This window comes from Haemorhous mexicanus, chromosome 3 (genome assembly GCF_027477595.1).
Source record: "Haemorhous mexicanus isolate bHaeMex1 chromosome 3, bHaeMex1.pri, whole genome shotgun sequence".
NCBI lineage: Eukaryota > Metazoa > Chordata > Aves > Passeriformes > Fringillidae > Haemorhous > Haemorhous mexicanus.
In genome coordinates, this window is record NC_082343.1 from 9,266,260 (window position 1) to 9,283,799 (window position 17,540).

The 17,540-nt window shown below is 63.9% G+C and overlaps 2 protein-coding genes across 4 annotated transcripts; both read left to right on the top strand.

Moving 5' to 3' along the window:
- The first annotated feature begins 5 nt into the window (after positions 1 to 5).
- MRPL2 (mitochondrial ribosomal protein L2) lies at positions 6 to 1,655 on the top strand. Its single transcript, XM_059840756.1, has 6 exons — positions 6 to 285; positions 375 to 516; positions 612 to 727; positions 817 to 927; positions 1,248 to 1,321; positions 1,411 to 1,655. Exons 1-6 carry the CDS (start codon positions 36 to 38, stop codon positions 1,621 to 1,623), a joined length of 906 nt encoding a protein of 301 aa, XP_059696739.1. The 5' UTR covers positions 6 to 35; the 3' UTR covers positions 1,624 to 1,655.
- A 461-nt stretch (positions 1,656 to 2,116) lies between these two features.
- On the top strand, positions 2,117 to 17,411 carry LOC132324543 (cullin-9-like). 3 transcript variants are annotated; one of them, XM_059840753.1, is made up of 30 exons: positions 2,117 to 2,259; positions 3,066 to 3,650; positions 5,916 to 6,070; positions 6,438 to 6,956; positions 7,061 to 7,196; positions 7,402 to 7,592; positions 8,076 to 8,445; positions 8,658 to 8,859; positions 9,120 to 9,327; positions 9,425 to 9,618; positions 9,758 to 9,975; positions 10,121 to 10,352; positions 10,746 to 10,851; positions 11,159 to 11,386; positions 11,551 to 11,641; positions 11,709 to 11,880; positions 12,056 to 12,161; positions 12,316 to 12,411; positions 12,498 to 12,673; positions 13,167 to 13,300; positions 13,380 to 13,556; positions 13,773 to 13,888; positions 14,326 to 14,508; positions 14,854 to 15,011; positions 15,293 to 15,503; positions 15,601 to 15,766; positions 15,883 to 16,028; positions 16,190 to 16,307; positions 16,756 to 16,952; positions 17,035 to 17,411. In XM_059840753.1, the coding sequence occupies exons 2-30, from the start codon at positions 3,080 to 3,082 to the stop codon at positions 17,317 to 17,319; spliced, it is 5,862 nt and encodes a 1,953-aa protein (XP_059696736.1). In that variant the 5' UTR covers positions 2,117 to 2,259; positions 3,066 to 3,079; the 3' UTR covers positions 17,320 to 17,411. The 3 variants fall into 3 exon arrangements, with proteins under 3 accessions (XP_059696736.1, XP_059696735.1, XP_059696734.1); XM_059840752.1 differs by having other exon boundaries at positions 2,139 to 2,259; positions 16,827 to 16,952; XM_059840751.1 differs by lacking the exon at positions 12,316 to 12,411 and having other exon boundaries at positions 2,139 to 2,259.
- Positions 17,412 to 17,540: the final 129 nt, after the last annotated feature.

Consider the following 17,540-nt stretch of genomic DNA (forward strand, 5'->3'; position numbering starts at 1 on the left):
GGCCCCGCCCCGTCCGGCGGCGCCTTCCCGCGGCCATGGCGGCGCTGGGGCTCTGCCGCGCCTTCGGTGCTCTCTTGCTGTCGGCGGGTCCCCGCCGGGCTCGGCCCCCGGCGCTGCCGCCCGTCCCCCAGCCCTGGCTGCCGGGGCCGGTGTCGGCGCCTGCCGCCTGTCGCGGGCTGGGCGGCTCGGCGCCGCGCTGCACCACCGACCCGCTGTGGAAGTGCCGGGCCAAGTACACCGTGCGGCCCGTGGGCATGAAGAAGACGGGCGGCCGCGACCACACAGGTGGGCGGGCGGGAAGGCGGCCGCAGGCGGGCTGCCGGGGCCGGCTGGGTGCGGGGGTTCCCGCCTGCAGCCGCTCCCGTGTCCCGCAGGCCGCGTCCGCGTGCGGGGAATCGGTGGGGGACACAAGCGGCGCTACCGCATGATCGACTTCCAGCGCCTGCGCTACGAGGAGGGGGCCCCGCCGGAGCCCTTCACCGAGAAGGTCATCAGCGTCCGATACGACCCTTGCAGGCGAGTGCGGGGTGCGGGGTGCGGGCTCGGCCCCGGGCCCGGGCAGTCGCGCCGGCCGTGGCCCCCTGCTCACCCGCCGCGGGTTCTCCGCGCAGGTCGGCTGACATCGCCCTGGTGGCCGGCGGCAACCGCAAGCGTTGGATCATTGCCACGGAGAACATGCAGCCAGGGAACAGCATCACGAACTCGCCTCACATTAGCAGGATGGCAGGTGCACGCCAGGGCCAGGGGCAGCTGTGCCGGTCTTGCCAAGGGTTTGTCAGCTGCTCCTTGCCCAACTAGTCAGCTTGTGTCTTCCAGTGTCAGCCAGCGAAGGGGATGCATACCCACTGGGGGCTCTGCCTGTTGGCACACTGATCTGCAACCTGGAGAGCCACCCTGGGAAGGGAGCGCAGTACATCAGGGCAGCTGGTATGTCCCCACACAGGGAATCCACTCTTTGCAGGGGTTTGGCTGAGCACAGGTAGAGAGGAGGGCAGGGGGGCACTGCTCTGGGTGGCCAGTGACCAAGAGTTGCCATCTTCTTCTCATGTTAGAGTGCAACATGTCCCTCCTGAAAAGCAGGGGCAGCTCTGCCTTGTTAATTCCTCAAGGCTCTGTCTTCACTGAGAAGTGCCGTATTTAGTACAGCAGCGCTTTGGGGAGTTACCAGCATGGGGATGTGCTTGTCACAGGGCGGGATACTTTGTCCGGCTGCTCAATGCAGCTGCCTCCTCTCTTGCTTTCTGCAGGTACTTGTGGAGTGCTGCTGCGGAAGGTGAATGGGACAGCCATTGTGCAACTGCCGTCCAAAAGGCACATGCAGGTAAAGGAGCTGTGCTGTCCCTGGCTCGTCTGCCTGGGCACGCAACTGTGTGCCCCCAGGGAGGGCTGCAGCTCTTCTCTGTCCCCCAGGTGCTGGAGACCTGCGTGGCCACAGTGGGCCGCGTGTCCAACGTGGATCACAACAAGCGGGTGATCGGGAAGGCGGGGCGGAACCGCTGGCTGGGCAAGCGCCCGCACACCGGCTTGTGGCACCGCAAAGGTGGCTGGGCTGGGCGCAAGATCAAGCCTCTCCCCCCCATGAAAAGCTATGTCAACCTGCCACGGGTCAAAGCAGTGGAGTGATGCCCGGGGCAAATAAAGCATTTTTCATGCCACTGCTGTTGCATTACTGATGTCTTTTATGCACAAGGCCTTCCTCACCTTCCCACGGGTCAAGTTCTTCTGTGTTCAGTCCCTGGCAGGAGTGAGATTGGTGGGAGAGATGAATGTGGGGCTGTGGACTGCCTTAGCTTGAGTTTGACGTTGGTGGGTGACCCGGTGAGGTCAATTGGCACAATCCTGTCAAACCTAGCTGTAGGACACCCGAGCTCTTCTCTCACCCTCAGCTTGTGGAGGAATGAAGGCAAGCAGACGGGAAGGTGGCTTCCAGCCAAGGTGAATGGGAAGCTGCGAATCACGGACATCAGCTCCTCCCAGCCCCGGTAGCGCCTCACTGCTTCCTTGCCCCACTTCTACCGCCGGCCGTTGCGGCGTCCTTTCCTCGCCGCCTTCCCTGTCCCACTCTGCCCGTCCCTCTGCGCCCCAAGTGCCGCTCTGTGCCCCCTGTGCCTCATTCAGTCCCCGGCGCTGCCCCGGTCGGTCCCGCAGCGCCCGTCCGAACTCCCGCTGCCGCCCGCCCAGGCCCAGCCCTCACGGACGCCGTCGGGCGGGGTCTGCGCAGGCGCCCGCGGCCGGAGCGGCGTGGGATCGGTGCCGGAGGTAACGCGGCGGCCCCGGCGCGGCCCCGCGGCGGAGGGAGGGCGGCGGGCCGAGCGCGGCCAGCGAGCGCCCCGAGCAGAGCCGACCCGGGACGGGCCTGGGCCGTATAGGGGAGGCCTCGGTCACGGCCTCCGTCCGATCAGGCAAGGGGTGCGGCAGCCGAACCGGGTCGGGCCGGGTCCGGTGCTCGGTGCCCGGCGAGCTCTTGCTTTGCCTGCGCCTGGAAGGAGCTTTGATGCTGCCGCTGGCGCGGCCGGCCCGCACGAGCCCTCTCCACGGGATGGCAGTGCCGTGCCGCCCGCCTTTAGCATATGTGCCCCGGGCACAGGCCTGTCCCTCGCCGTGTCCCGGTCCCGGCCGGGCGATGTGCACGGAGCCCTCCAGCGCAGACTTGCACTGGCCCCCTGATCCAGAGTGTGGGCTCTGCCTGGCTCGGGTAGCTCGCTCCATCAGCACACAGCCAGGTGTTATAGCTGAGCTTCCTGGGGAAGGCTGCCCTTCCTGGGCACTGCTGTCCGTATTCCTGCTGTGCCCACAGTCTCTATGACAGTCCAGAAATCACTGTGTTTTGCCCTGTTATCGTGTAACTCCATATAAACGGCTTTCCAAGGAGACAGTGAACCATATCTCATACTTGCTATGTTAGCGTTGTACAGCACTATCCTTGAGTACAGCTGGTTCAAAAGCACATTTTAATGGCTGCATTGCCATGTCACCAGCACTGTGACACACAGGAACACGGATCTTTAGTCATAGCATGCCTCAGCCACCTTTCCCAAACTTCTGCTTCCCCTCTGTCTCTGCAGACACGTCAGCTGCCATGGTGAATGAGAAGCATGATGGCACCCTGCTCGTGCAGCTGGGGCCCAAGCTGCAGGCCCACCCAGAGAAGCTGCTCCGGCAGCGGCGAGGCCACGACGAGCGGCCGGAATACCTGGTCCGGTGGAGCATTGTTAGCTCGGAAGAGAGAGCGGCGGGAGGCAGCAGTGCCTCCTCTGGAGACACCAAGGCAGAGAACATCTCCCTGTGGATGTCTGCAGAAGAGGTCCGCGCCAGCTGCCCGGCGCTGCTGGGCCAGACGAGGCCGTTGTCCGTGGACGTCCCGCTGGACCAAGCCTCGCTGGACGAAGCCTCGCTGCTGGAGATGAAGGCCGATGTCAGGAGCCTGGTGCAGCGAGCCAGGCGCCAGGTGGCCGAGGCCGGGACCCCCGAGTGCTCCATCCTGAGCACGGTGCACGTGCTGGGCGCCTACGCCAGCATCGGCTCCCTGGCGGGCACCTTCAGGGAGGCGGGAGCCCTGGAGCTGCTGACGGCCATGCTGTGCCACAGGGAGCAGCGGATCCGCCGCGGTGCCGGCGAGATGCTGCGTGCTCTGGGGACGCACGATGCAGGTGGGGGCTGCTTCTGCTCAGTGCCACTGAGGAGGGCTTGCTGGGCAGCTGGGGGTGCCAGGCCTTCAGGAGGGGTGAGGTGCCTGGGAAGCAGCGTGTCTCGGGGCTTCTTGGCAAAAGGGGAAGAATCAGTTGGGATCTTCTGGACTTCCATGGTTGCAGTTGTCTGGACTGCTCTTGGAGTTAGAAAGTCTTTCCCCTGCCAGGTTTCTGAGCTGGGATGCTGATTAACTCTTAGGAGTGTGAAGGAATGTAAAGGGTGGCTGTTTTCTCTAGCAGCCCCAGCATCTCTCCTGCTGCACGGCTGGAGCCCAGCCTGGGGAATCTGGAGTTTCTCAAGCTGGGTGATGCAGCTGCCACTTTCCCATTTGCAGGTTTAACCAGTAGCAAAGATGATTGCCCATCCTGGAGCACAGACATAGGCAGGACTCTGACAGCACACACTTACAGCACTCACATAAACACAAGCCAGCCATGTTCCCTCCTGCTCTTTGTCTGGCAGAGACAGAAGGTTACTCCTGCCAGCACACACTGCATTTTCCAGGTTTACAAGTACACACACATTCATGGATCTCTTGGGTACCAGCATGGCCTCTCTCTGCTGCACCTGGGCCTGCATCCAAGCCCTTCCACCAGTCTCAGGGATCCCCCTGCTCATCAGTTTGTTAAGACTGATGTTTGCTAGTAAACCTGTCGCACTTTTGTTCCACAGTCCACATTCACACATCCCTTGGGACTTCCAGCACCAGCCCCCACCCACCTCATACCTTGGTCTGGACCCAGGACCTCCTCCTTGCTATTCCAGCATGAAGTGTTGCTAAAAAGTTACATGCACAGCAAGGCTCGGAAAGATACACTCACCCTTTCCCACTGGCCCCAGGCACTGCAGTCCTGCTTCAGTGCTGGTGCTGATCTCCTCACTTGCCTCCCTTGCAGCAGCTGTTCTTCAGAACACACACTGTTCTCTCCCCAGTGGCTGATGACCGAGGATCCTGCCAACTCCAGGCACTAGCACTGGAGACACTCTTGCACTTGCCCCAGTAGCTGTCACGTCAGGCCAGGGACTCCTACAGCCCTGATCAGAACTGAGTCATTTGATCTGGGTCAGCTGTACACCAGTCTTCCTGCTAACTGGCATTCCAAGCTCAAATCTGTGGTTTGATCCAGAGAGTGATGGCACCTCCAACTGTCACTCTCTCCCCTGACTGATTCCACAGGGCTCCCACAGCCCCAGTAAGGCTCCAGTTCATGGTACCAAATGCCACTTGTGCAGGTCTCACCAGCAGCTGGCACGAGGTCTTGGCAGCACACATACAGGGTAGAGCCAGACTTAGTAAAGATTCAATAAGAAAGTAGGACAAACTCTGTCAATCAGGTACGGGACTGTCAGAAAAACACACTGACCAGCTGTGGTTTAAACATGGCTGGCACCTTTTATAGCCCTTTCTCTGCACCCCCTTTTGTGTTCCTTGCCAATTCCAATTAATCAGATAATCTTACTGAAAAATAATCATTCTCACATGCCAGATGTCCTTACTAATTGTTGTCCAGATGTCCTTACTAATTGTTATGACTGACCAGATTTGTTTCTCCTCACTGCATCCATTAGCATTTGTCAGTCAGGTTTGTGATTCTTTATGCTCTTGTTTATGGCTTCCTTCTTACTTTGACTTTTTGCAGTGAAAAGGTCCTTGCTTGGATACACTTAGAGGAACAGACAATCTCCTTCCATGTAGCCTTGCAATGAAGGCCAGTGCCAAAGGGCTTGACACAACCCTGGTGGGTAGAGGCTGGTCCTCACCCAGTTCTCTCATTTCGGAGGGGCTGCCATGGCTTGGAAGTGCCTGATGAGGCTTGGGTGCAGCTGGAAGGTTGCTGGTTGTGATGTATCCCACAGGAGATCTGGCTTTCCCTGTCCTTGTGCCTGAGTTCATGCAGCTCTGAAGTGGGGCAGATGAGGGGCTGATTCAGGTTAAAACTTGACTTATTTTCTTCCCTGGGATCCTGTTCTGGAATCAGTTATTTGGGGTGGCTGCTTTGTGAGAATCTCTCAGTGTTAGGGGTAGAAATAACACACCTCTCAGTGTTAGGGGTAGAAATAATACACCGTGGAGCAAAACGTTGCCACTCCAGAGGAAGGGACAGAACGTGGATCAGGTGACACCGAGCAGCAAAGCTGTTCCTTCCCTGCAGCTCTGTCTCTGGCAGAGAGGGTGGGTGTGGGTTGTCTTTCTGGGGCCTGAAGAGTTGTTGTTGTTGTTGCAGGAATCTGGGCCTATGTGCTGCTGTCCCTGAGCCAGCAGGATGGCATTGAGCAGCACATGGACTTTGACAGTCGCTGCACCTTGCTGGAGCTGTTTGCTGAGATCACGTCCTCTGCAGAGCACTGCATGTCCTTCGAGGGGATTCACCTCCCACAGGTGGTGACAGACCCGCCAGCAGCGCTGGGCCTGCGGGGCGTGAGGGGCCAGGAGGGGCGGGAGCGGGGGACCAGGGCTGGCACCCTTGTGTGGGACAAGAGGGGAGTTGAAGGCGGGCAGGTGAGCAGGACTGGCTGTTGGGAGAGCTGGGACAGGGCCTGGGCCTGGTGAGAGGCTGGGGCTGGTGCAGAGGCGCCTGGAGAGCCTGGTCTGCGAGCAGGGAGGGGAGGGTGGGCTGAGAGGTCTCTGCTGCTGCCAGCTGGTCCGGAGCTCTCACGGGAGCCTGGCTGGGAATGAGCTGGTGTCTTAGAGAGCTGGGGGCTGGAGGTGCTCTGCAGGCTGAGTGTGAGAGCTGTGCTTGTTGCAGATCCCTGGGAAGCAGCTGTTTGTCCTGGTGAAGCGCTACCTGTGTGTGACTTCTCTCCTGGACAAGCTGAGCAGCGGCGTGGAGCAGGGAGAGGAGCAGCAGGGCTGTGCTGTGCCCAGCCCTGTCCCTGAGGAGAGGAGCCGTGTGAAGCAGGAATTTGAGTTCAGCATGGCCATGGCAAACCTCATCTCGGAGCTGGTGCACGTGATGGGCTGGAGCCACAGGCACAAGGCAGAGCCGCTGCCCCAGCGGGACCTGCAGCCTCGCCCTGCCCGCTCCATCTTCCAGCACAAGCCCCCGGCCAGCACTGCTGCCCAAGCAGCCCCCACGTGCCCAGCAAAGGAGCCTGTGGCCTTCAAGACGCGCTCGGCCTTCCCGAGCCGCAGCAGCTACGTGGAGTACGTGCAGGCCACGCTGGTGAGTGGCATGAGGGTGCGCATGCTCGAGGACTACGAGCAGGTCAGCGCCGGCGACGAGGGCGACTTCCGCCGCAGCAATGACGGCATGCCCCCGGTGCAGGTATCGCTGCCAAGGGGCTTGTCTGCTCTCTGTGCAGCCTTGCATGGGGATGGTGGGGTTGGGTTTGCCTTCAGTAAGCTGGATGTGTGCTGGGCTCTCCTCAGGTGTACTGGCAAGCTCTAGGCTGTACCTACTGGGTTCACTGGCACATGGTCGAGATCATTGGCCCTTCAGAACAAAAGGAGCTGGAGGGCCAGAAGAAGGTGAGCACCCTGACACGAAACCACAGACCGAGAGCAGGTGAGCAGCCCATCAGTCTCCTTTGAGCATGTTCCAACTCTCCCACTACCCTCCTGTCACCTTCCTTTCTCCTGGCAAGGTATGGTATGGTGGGGACCTCTTCTGCCCTGCATGAGTTCTTTCCCTTGGGAATAAGGAGTGTGTAGCAGAGGATGGGGGAGTTGGCTGAGCTGACAGTGCCCTTCCTTGCTCTGCTCCTCTGCAGTTCCACAGCCATTCCTGTGCAAGCCCTTGGGGGGGCTGTACTCCCTGCCTTACCTGGGGCAGCGGCTGCCCAAGGCTGCAGACACCCTGAGCCGTGCCGAGTGGTGGGAGCTGCTCTTCTTTGTGAGGAAGCTGGAAGCACAGGAGCAGAAAGAGATCACGGGTCTCATCCAGCAGCACCTGGGAGAGCAGGTAGGGGCCAGTGCCTGCAGCAGGGAAATGGGAGAGAGGAGCAAAGGGAGCATTAGGGAAGGGAGCAGGCCCAGAGGAGATGGCAAGTGTGAGCTGTGCAGGGCCAGCCTGAACAGGGCAGAAATGGGAGGGTGAGTGGCGATGGTGAAAGCTTGGAGAGCTTGGCCCAGCGGAGCAGTGAGTGGAGATGAGAGGAAAGGCAGTGTCCCCTGACTGAAGAGTGACAGTCCAGCAAGGTTTGGGCAGGCAAGGCAGGGCCGTGGGGTCATTCTGCCAGTTGCAGTTGGGTGGTGAGCACGGGTGGGAGGTGTGGGCTGGTGGGAGTTGGGCTGGGGACAGGCAGGGAGGGTGGCAGTGGGGAGTGGCCCTGGGCAGCTCTGGCGGTGCAGCCTTTCTGTCCGTGGTGCCAGTGGCCGCCACATGGGGCGTGGGGTGCATGGTGAGCCCGAGGTTAATTTGTCCCCATGGGTGTGGCTGTCGGAGGTGGATGAAGAAGCCCTGATGCAGCTGTCGGTACCTGCGGAGCTGGCCCAGAAGGTGCTGCAGGTCCTGGAGCAGCGGTGCCAGGGCAGCTCTCTGCGTGACCTGCGTGGCTCCCGTGTCTACGCCAGACACTTTCTCGGGAGGGGAGCAGAGCAGGATGGTGGAGGGAGCCCTGCAGTGTCCTCAGAGGGTGACAGGAGCACCGGCCCTGAGGGCACGATGGCCAAGGCAGCGGAGGGAGACCTTTGTGCAGCCCCAGGGCCGCCCCAAGGCCGCGGCGTGGCAGTGAAGTCGGATTCCCAGCTGTTCAGCGAGCTCTTGGAGAGGGAAGGGCTGTTCTTGCCAGAGGTGACGGAGGAGCAGAGCCAAGGTAATGTCCTGCCACACGCTGGGGCACAGGCACGGTGCTGGCAGTGGCACTGCTGCCTCCACAGGGGAGGGCTCTGGTCAGGGCATGGGGGCCACGCAGCCAGGGCTGCCTGAGGTGGGGGTGCCTGTGGGTGCTGGGTGTGTGGCTGTGTGGCACCCTGGGAGCCGCTGGAGGTGTCACCGCTGCCCTGACGGCTCCGTCCCTCTGGCCAGCACTGGGCAGCTCCAAGGGGCTGAGTGAGAGCGGCTCGCTGGCCAAGGTTTCAGCTGTGGTGGACGTGATCCAGAGCAGCAGCTCAGCGGTGGGGCTGCGCTTAGCTGGGCTCAAGCACATCCTGGAGATGCTGGAGGAGGAGCCCAAGTTGGAGCAGCAAGCGGGCACAGCCCAGGGCGGGCTGGGCATTGGGAGTGCTGGGTGAGTGCTGGGGTGCTGCACACCCTTCCTGCTGCCGGGGGAGGGCCCTGTGGGCAGGGTGGGGGACGGTGCTGAGCTGGATGGGCGGGAGGTGGCAGAGGGAGTGTGGAGGGTGGTATATGCGAGAGGAAGGGTGGATTTTGTGTCCCTTTGTCCCAGGCAGGCTCGCTGGCAGGGCTGTCCCAGCTGCAGCGTGGGCAGGGAGGAGGTGGCTGTCAGGGCCCAAGGAGGCTCTGCCTGAGGTGTCCTGTGCCATGCAGGGAGAAGCTGGTGCAGGTGTCAGTGGAGCTGCTGAACAGGGAGGTAGCGGAGAAGGCGCTGGTGGCGGTGACGCTGCGGCTGCTGGCCGTGCTGCTGGCCCGGTACGAGTGGCGAGTGCCCTTTGCCACGGAGGGTGGCGTGCGGGCCGTGCTGGCCTGCATGCAGCAGCACGGCTGCTCTGCCCTGGTGCAGCAGGCCGGGCTGGCGGTGAGTGCCCGGGGCACGCCGGGGTGGGCAGGGCAGCGCGGGCTGCCCGGGCAGGGTGGAGGGGCCGCTGCCCCGTGCGCTGCTCTCGTCCTTGCAGGCGCTGAAGGTGCTGGTGGGAGCTGCGGACGCCGAGCCGGGAGGTGCCGGTGGGAAGTGCTTGCCCTGGAACCACGGCGACGCTCAGATGATGCGGGAGATCTTTGCCAGCATTGGCTCTGCCTCCAGCAAGGGCTCTGCCAGCCTGCTGAGTAGCATCCCTGCTGCCCTGAGCACCATGCAGAGGGTCCCAGGGTAGGGGCAGAGCGTGGAGAGCGGCTGTGGTTGGGGGGAATCTGCAGGGGGAAGGGCGGGCAGGGCGGGCAGGTGGCTTGTGGGTGCAGGGGAGGCTCTGTGCCTGGGGGAGGAGAGTGGCACGGCTGTGTCCCTGCAGGGGCTCCTCAGGGGTGCAGAACGGCCTGCTGGTGGTGAACATGCTGATGGATGGGCACCGGGGCCTGGCGGAGCAGCTGGCGAGCTGCGATCTCCTGGCGGTGCTGCAGAGCTGCTGGAGGGCCGGGCAGAGCAGTGGCTGCTCCCAGGCAGTGCTGGCCCTCAGCGCCATCAATCGCCTGGCAGAGCACGGGCTGCCCCTGGGCCTGGAGGCAGCAGGTACCGCCCTGCCCACCCTGCCCGTGCCACGGCCCCGCGGGTGCCATGGGCAGGGCTGCCTGGCCCGACGGGGCAGAGCACCCTGAGGGGCTGCTGCCGCTGGAGGGAGTGCCTGGGCTGGGCTCACGTGTCCTTGTCATGGCAGGCAGAGAGGTCCTGCTGGACCCGAAGGGCGTGCAGATGCTGCTGGGTGGCCTGGACGATGGCATCCTGTCCAAGGAGGTGGTGGTGGCCCTGGAGCGGCAGCTGTGCAGCCAAGGCCCCGTTCCCCCTGGCCAGGTGGCCCAGCTGCTGCAGGACCAGAGCTGCTTCAGGCTGTTGCTGCGCAGCTTGGAGCTGCTGGGGACAGAGAAGGCCGTGAGCCTGAGCATCCTCAGGTGGGTGCAGGGTGACTGAGGAGGGTCTGGGACCCCCTCTTGAGGTGTGTGAGTGCTGGGAGTCATGGCGGGGAGACCCAGTGCATGTTTGTGGGTCCTGGTGGGGGTGTTCTTCACTGGGGGCAGGCTCACCCCAGCACGTAGGCCGGTGCCAGTTGGTGTGTCCTGGTGCACAGGGCCACGTGGGGCCACAGCAGCTGTGCCTGGGTGCTGGTGGGAACATGCAGGGGCAGCAGAGGACATGCCTGGGTGCTGGTGGGGCATGCAAGGTGCCAGGGGAGCCTCGGTTCCCAGTCGCTGAGAGGTGCCTTCCAGGTGGGGCAGGGACACAGGGCTGCCTGTAGCACTGCTGTCCCAGTGCCCCGGCCTGAGCAGGCCCCTTCTGTCACCCAGGATCCTGAACAAGTTCCTGGACAGTTACCAGGAGGATGTGCTGCCCTGGCATGAGGTTGTGGAGCCCTGTGTGTCCCTCCTGATCACCCACAGCAGCAGCTGGGAGGTGAGGGGGCCCTGGGACTCGTGACAGGCAGGGTGGCTGTGCTGGCTGTGCCTCAGCCGGGCTGGGCAAGCCGGGCCCCGCTGGTGGCAGCCTGGCCTTGTGTCCGAGGCCCTGGGAGAGGTGGGGACTGGCTGTCCTGGCCGTGTCCGTGTGCTGGTGGCCACATGCCCAGTCTGGCTGTGCCTGGCCAGGCTCTGGTGGGTGCTGGTGGGCTGGGATGAGGAGAATGGAGCTGCAGCTCTGGCTGCTGGGAGGCCATGGGGAGTTGCCATCAGTGCCCTGTCTGCTCAAGGCTGTGTCTCGGTAGGTGCTGCAGGAGGTTGTTGGCTTCCTGCACCGCCTGGGCAGTGCCAGCAAGGACTGTGTGGTGGTGATGTGCCACGTGGGCACCCACGAGGCTCTGTCCAAGGCTCTGGAAAAGCACAGCACGGTGCCGTCGTTGGCGCCGGCCCTGCTGGAGCTGGTGATGGAGTGTGAGAAGTACGCCAGCCTCTACAAGAAGCTGACAAGCAGCATCTTGGCTGGCTGCATCCAGGTGGGCCTGGGGAGGCACAGCTGTGCTGGGGATTTGGGTCTGGGGGCATCAGGCTGTCCCTGCTGCCGAGGGACGGCCTTGTGCTCTCTGCCTGGCACAGCCCTGCGAGGGCTGAGGGGAGGAGGACCTGGGGCCACTGGTAAGAGCCTTGCCCCACCCTACAGCTGGTGCTGGGACAGATTGAGGAGCATCGCCGGAGCCACCAGCCCATCAGCATCCCCTTCTGTGATGTCTTCCTGCACAACCTGTGCCAAGGTGAGTGCAGGCGGGGGCAGCTGACCCCAGGCTTGGTGGCTGGAAGCTCCATGTGCTCTGCCCACAGGCTCCAGCATGGAGGTGAAGGAGGACAAGTGCTGGGAGAAGGTGCAGGTCTCTTCCAACTCGCACCAGGCCAGCAAGCTCATGGACAGGAACCCCAGGACCTACTGGGAGTCGAACGGCAGCACGGGCTCCCACTTCATCACTGTGCACATGCAGTGTGGAGTGGTGATCAGGTGGGGCTGGGCCGGCAGGGCAGTGTGGAGGAGAGGGCTTTGGGGATCTGTGACAGCCCTGCCACCGTGGCTCTGTCCTGGGGCCAGCAGGATGTGGCCGGCAGGGCGTGGTGCCACCGGGGCCGGGGCAGGAAGGCGGGGATGTCTGGGCAGCCCGGTGTTTGCTGTGCTGCAGGGAGCTGAGCATGCTGGTGGCCAGCGAGGACTCCAGCTATATGCCATCGCGGGTGGTGGTGCTGGGCGGGGACAGCCCTGCCACCATCAGGACGGAGCTCAATGCGGTGAGTCCCCGTGGGAGTGGCAGGCTGCTCCTTGCTGTGCCCCGTTCAGGTTTGGCCGTGGTGTGAGGCCTGGGGAGGTGGGAATGGCAGGAGCTGCGCTGTGGGAGCCTCCTTGGGCTGCCTGGCATGCTGAGGGCTCAGTACCTCCGTGCAGGTGACCATCCTGCCCTCGGACAGCAGAGTGATCCTGCTGGAGAACATGACCCGCTTCTGGCCTGTCATCCAGATCCGGGTGAAGCGGTGCCAGCAGGTAGGGGAGCAGGGGCTGGGCCTGGCAGTGGGCACTGTGGGGCGTCGGGGCTGAGCCGAGGAACTGAGGGTCCCGCTGTCCCCTAGGGTGGCATTGACACACGTGTGCGTGGCATCGAGGTGCTGGGTCCCAAGCCCACCTTCTGGCCCATCTTCAGGGAGCAGCTGTGCCGGCGGACGTTCCTCTCCTGCACTGCTCGGGCTCATGCCTGGAGCCAGGAGATCTGCCGAGACCGGGGGCGGCTGCTGCAGCTCTTTGGCAGGTGAGTGGTGTCCTGGCTGTGGCATCGCATCCCTGGTGTCCCAGAGCCTGGGCGGGACATGGCAGGCAGCCTGTGAGGGGACTGCAGGGCTGGGAAAGGAGCAGCTGGCTGTGCCACCTGGATGGGAGGGGCCCTTGCTCCTTCCTGGCCACCAGTGGTTCTTACTGGCCAGGGCCACCTTGGGGTCGCCTGGGTTTAAGCTGGGCTAACTCCCTAGAGCAGGATGCTGGTCCCCCCAGGGGCTGGCACGTCCTGACAGAGGTTGGCCAGGCACTGCACAGCCCCCATTTGGCAGGGGCTGCAAGGGCCCCAAGGGCCATTGGGGTCAGGCTCCAGAGACAGCAAGGGGCCCTCCCTGGCTGCTGGGGGCTAGTGGGGCCAGTGAGCCATCGTGCCTTGGCAAAGGGCAGAGCAGGGAGCCAGCACTGCGCTCTGCTTTCCCATGGGGGTTCTCCAGCCCTTGGCACCGAGCGCTGCCCACTCGCTGTTGCAGACTGAACCGGGCGCTGCAGCACGAGCAGAGCTTTGCCAACCGCTTCCTTCCCAACGACGAGGCAGCCCGGGCACTGGGCAGGACGTTCTGGGAGGCCCTGGTGAACCCCTTGGTGCAGAGCATCACCAGCCCAGGTAGCCTGCGCTCTCCGGGACCCAGCCGAGCTGTGCCCCGGGCAGAGGCACCCGGCTCTGAGTCTGGTTGGCCTCACAGACCCTGATGGTGTCAGTGCCCTGGCCTGGCTGCTGAGTGAGTACCTGGAGAGCGTGGAGCTGCCCCGCCGTGCCCCAGGACGCAGAGCTGCCTTTGGTTCCTGCGTGCGGCGCCTGACCCAGCTCCTGGTGCACGTGGACCCCGGCGGCCCCGAGCCAGAGGAGACCCGAGCAGCTGGTGAGCCAGGGGCTGCCCTGCCCTGGGGCTGCTCCAGAATGCCAGACTGTGGCCATGGGGCTCCTCTGGGGAGCATCCTATGGCACAGAGGCTCCTGAGCTGGGGAAGGCTTGTGGTCATGCCCCAGCAGTGGCCATGCCTCAGCCCTGCTCTGGCAGGTCAGTGTGTGGGGTCTGCCCAGGGAGCCATTCTGAGCCTGAGGTTGACCCTTGGCAGGTGGGAAGGAGGGGAAGAACAAGGAGGTGCCGGCCAGGACTGCAAAGGTGGTGGTGGAGAAGTCGAGAGGCCAGTGGGGAATCTCGCAGTGCTGGCGTGGTGTGGTACAGCAGCAGGTAGAGCTTGGAGGGCTGATTGGGGGGGGGGGGTGTGGGACCTTCCTTGGGTGGTTGGAGCAGGGAGTGGGGTCTGGCAGTGCCCTGGGAGCATGGGGAAGGCACAGGGCTGTACCTGGCCTCCACAGAGCCTGGAGCGATATGGGGACAGCCCTGCTGCACTTGCCTCCCTGGCGTGGCTCGAGTGTCAGCCAGGCCAGGAGACAGGTCCGGTGTCGGGCTGTTATTCCTGCTGGGCTGCTGCTGTGTCTCCGTAGTGCCCCCACAGCCCCTGGCCAGCCCTCAGAGCTGCGCTCCCACCTTGGCAGCCCCGCAGCAGCAGCAGCAGCAGGGCCCCGAGTCCCGGGGAGCCGGGCAGCTGGTGCTGGCAGGGCAGGGCCGGGGATGTTCCGAGGGGCACATCCTGCTGGGGCTCAGCCCTTGCACTGCTCCCGCAGGTGCAGCGGTTCCTGGAGGCGGCGGGGCAGGCGCCGGACCTTGCGGAGCGCTACTGCTGGCTGTACCAGCGCCTGCGCGGGGCCACCGAGGAGCTCTTCGGGCAGCAGGCCGCCTTTGTGCTGGCCCTGGGCCAGGGCTTTGCGGGGGCTTTGCTGCAGCTCTCCTTCCTGACCACCCTGCATGTGAGTTGAGGGAGCGCAGCCCCGGTGCCGTGCCCTGGGCAGGGGTTGGGGGGCTGCCCTCGCCCAGGGCACTGGGGCAAGCTCTGGGTGGGTGGTGTCCTGTTCCCCCCTGAGCCACAGAGCCCTGCCTTGGCACCCTGGGTGGTGCCCAGCTCAGGTGCATGGTGCTCATCCCAGCGTGGTCCCGGCCCTGGCACGCTCTAGCCTTGGGCTGGTGCCTGGGCACCCTCAGCCCCTGCCTGGCAGTGCCAGAGTTTCCCGGCTGCTCCCTGCAGGGCCATTCCCCCAGCCCAGCCCTGTGGGCACCCGGTGAGTCCTGTCTGCAGCCAGCCCTGTCCCTTGCAGGTGAGTGAGCAGTTTGCCCGCTACCTCGATGTGCAGATCCAGGAGCTCCGCAGGGCTGCGGGCAGCACGGGGTCTCTGGAGCGGCTGCAGCAGTTCCTGGAGCCCTTCGTCGTCTTCAGCGGCCTGGAGTTTGCCCACACCTTTGAATACTTCTACAGGTGAGGCTGCTGTGTCTCCCCAGAGCCAGGGGCCTGCTGCTGCAGTGTGGCCTGGTGTGCTGGGGGAGCTTGGCCTGCAGTGGCAGCGGTGCTCCCGCTTTGCTTTTACGGGATCATGGAGTGTAGAGGACCCGTGGGGAATCACATTCCCTGCTGGGGACAGGGAGAGGCCCGTGTGCCGTGGGGTGAGGCCGGGCTCGGACCTGTGGCTGTCTCTCGGTGGGTGGCTGATGGCCACAGGGCTCGGGCCCAGCTCTGACTGAAGCTGGTGGCCATGGCAGGCACTACCTGGGGGACCGGCTCCTGACACAAGGGCCATCCTGGCTGGAAGAAGGCATCGTGGAGCAGATCGGGCTGTGCTTCCCCAGCTGCTTTCCCCAAGACATGCTGAGCAACTTGGCCGAGTCGGAGGAGCTCCAGCGGCAGTTCTGCCTCTTCCGGCTGCAGGAGCAGGATAAGCAGCTGCTGGAGCTGGACACGGGCCCGGACGAGGTGAGAGGGATGGGGCCATGGGGATGCCAGGGGCCACCGGCTTTTTTTGTGGGATCCCAGAGCCTGACTTGAGCTGCCCTCGTGCCCCTGTGCCCAGGTGCTGGGAACAGCTGCGGTGGCAGACGTGCCAGAGGTGAAGGTGCTGGCCCTGTCCCCGCGCTGCTGGCCTGTTTCCCCGCTCTGTTACATGGATAACCCTGGGAGGCTTTTCCCAGCGCTGCTGAGCTCCCCACTGGATGAGTTTGCTGACTTCTGCCGGCAGAGTGAGTGCTGTGGCCAGGAGTGTGCCCACACCCTCGAGGGCAGCTCAGGCACAAGTGGTGGTGGGCTGGGAGTGCCTGGCAGGGCTGGTCCCTGTCCCTGACACTGTCCCTGGCAGGCCAGAGCCAGCTGGGCTGGGAGTGCATGAAGCCCCGTCGGCTGCAGTGGACGTGGCTGGGCCACGCCGAGCTGCAGTTTGGAGACTGCGTTCTGCACGTGTCCACGCTGCAGATGTACATCCTGCTGTGCTTCAACAGCGCCCAGGTAGGGGCTGGAGCCACGGTGGAGGCTGGAGCGTGGCAGGGCCGTGTCCTTCCTTCCCTTCTGGTGGGGTCTCCAGCAGTGTTTGGGGCACGGGACCCCGTTCTTAGGCAGGGCCTGTGGCCAGTGAGCCTTGGCCATTGCCCTCGCACCCCGTGCTGCAGGAGGTGGCTGTGGAGGCCTTGCTGCAGGCTACGGGGCTCCCTGCTGACCTGGTGCACCACGCGCTGACACCGCTGACCCACGGCCAGGGCGTCCTGGTGGGGAGCTGCACTCCAGGGGGTGAGTGTGGGGCTGGGGCACCCAGGGGAGGGGCTGGCCTGAACCCCGAGGGGGTGCTGGGCTTAGGGGTGCAGGGCTTGTAGGGCTGGTGAGGGGGCTTGGTCCACGTGTTGGTGCTGGGGGCACAGGTGTGCATGTCAGGGTGGGGTCTGAGGGCAGTGTAGGGCTGGGGGTGATGTGTGGGGTGGGGCTCGGAGCCATGCACAGGGCCTGGGTCAGCCTGGGTGGGTGGGTGGGTCTCGGTCGGTGTGTGGGCTCAGGCTGGGCCAGGGGCTGTGTGCCTCATGGCTGTGGCTTGGGGCCACATGTGGGGGACAGGGCTGGGGAGGCCAGCAGTGCCGGCAGCCACAGGAGGCCCAGCTTGGGTCCCCCAGGCACACGTGTCTCCTGGGGCTCCTTCGGGGCCCAGCTCAAGCTTGGCTGAGCCCGGGTTGGGTGCTGGCTGCAGGTGCACTGCGGCTGAACCAGGCAGCCCTGGCGCAGAGCTCCGGCCGCCAGCTGAGGCTGCTGCCCCAGCAGAGGTACCTGCGGACAGAGAGGGCCGAGGTGAGCGCCCTGGAAAGGAAGAGGAACGTCCTGTGCTGCCTCATCACCCGCATCTTAAAGGGGGAGAAGCAGCTGCACATCGACAACCTGGTGTTCAGGGTATGGGGGGGAGGGGTCACAGGGAGCACAGGGGCTGCCTGGGGGCTGCAGCCACTGCACTGGGGCTCCCTTGCTGCCCTAGGTGATCGATGCCTGTCAGAAGGGCGAGCTGGGCCCAGGGGTGCAGTTCCTGAGCTTCTGCTGCCACAGCGTGGACGTGCTGTCCTGCATCCTGCACCTGCTGAACCAGGGCTACCTCCGGCGCCAGGAGGGGAGGCCTCATATCTTGGAATACATCTCTACTGAATCCACAACACTCCCCACTTCTCAGGTCCAGCCACAGGTTGCCTTCCATACTGTAGAGATCAAGACAGCAGCAAGCCTGGCCTCTGCTGAAAGGAGACAGACTTTTTCCACATTCAGGTAGATGAGGACCTGGCTGGGAGAACTCAGGTTGAATCCAGTCTCCCTCTTCCTAAACACGTGAGAGTTTTATTTAAATAAATGAGCCAAGCTCCACCCAGTCCCACCGTGTAGTCTTTTGGGGAGCTCAGCTTGTCCATGGCTGGAAGTGTGGCCAGGCTATACCCCTGTGTGCTCAAGCAGCCCTGGCAGTTGTGCTTGCTGGAGTGGTGGTAGTAGCTGCAC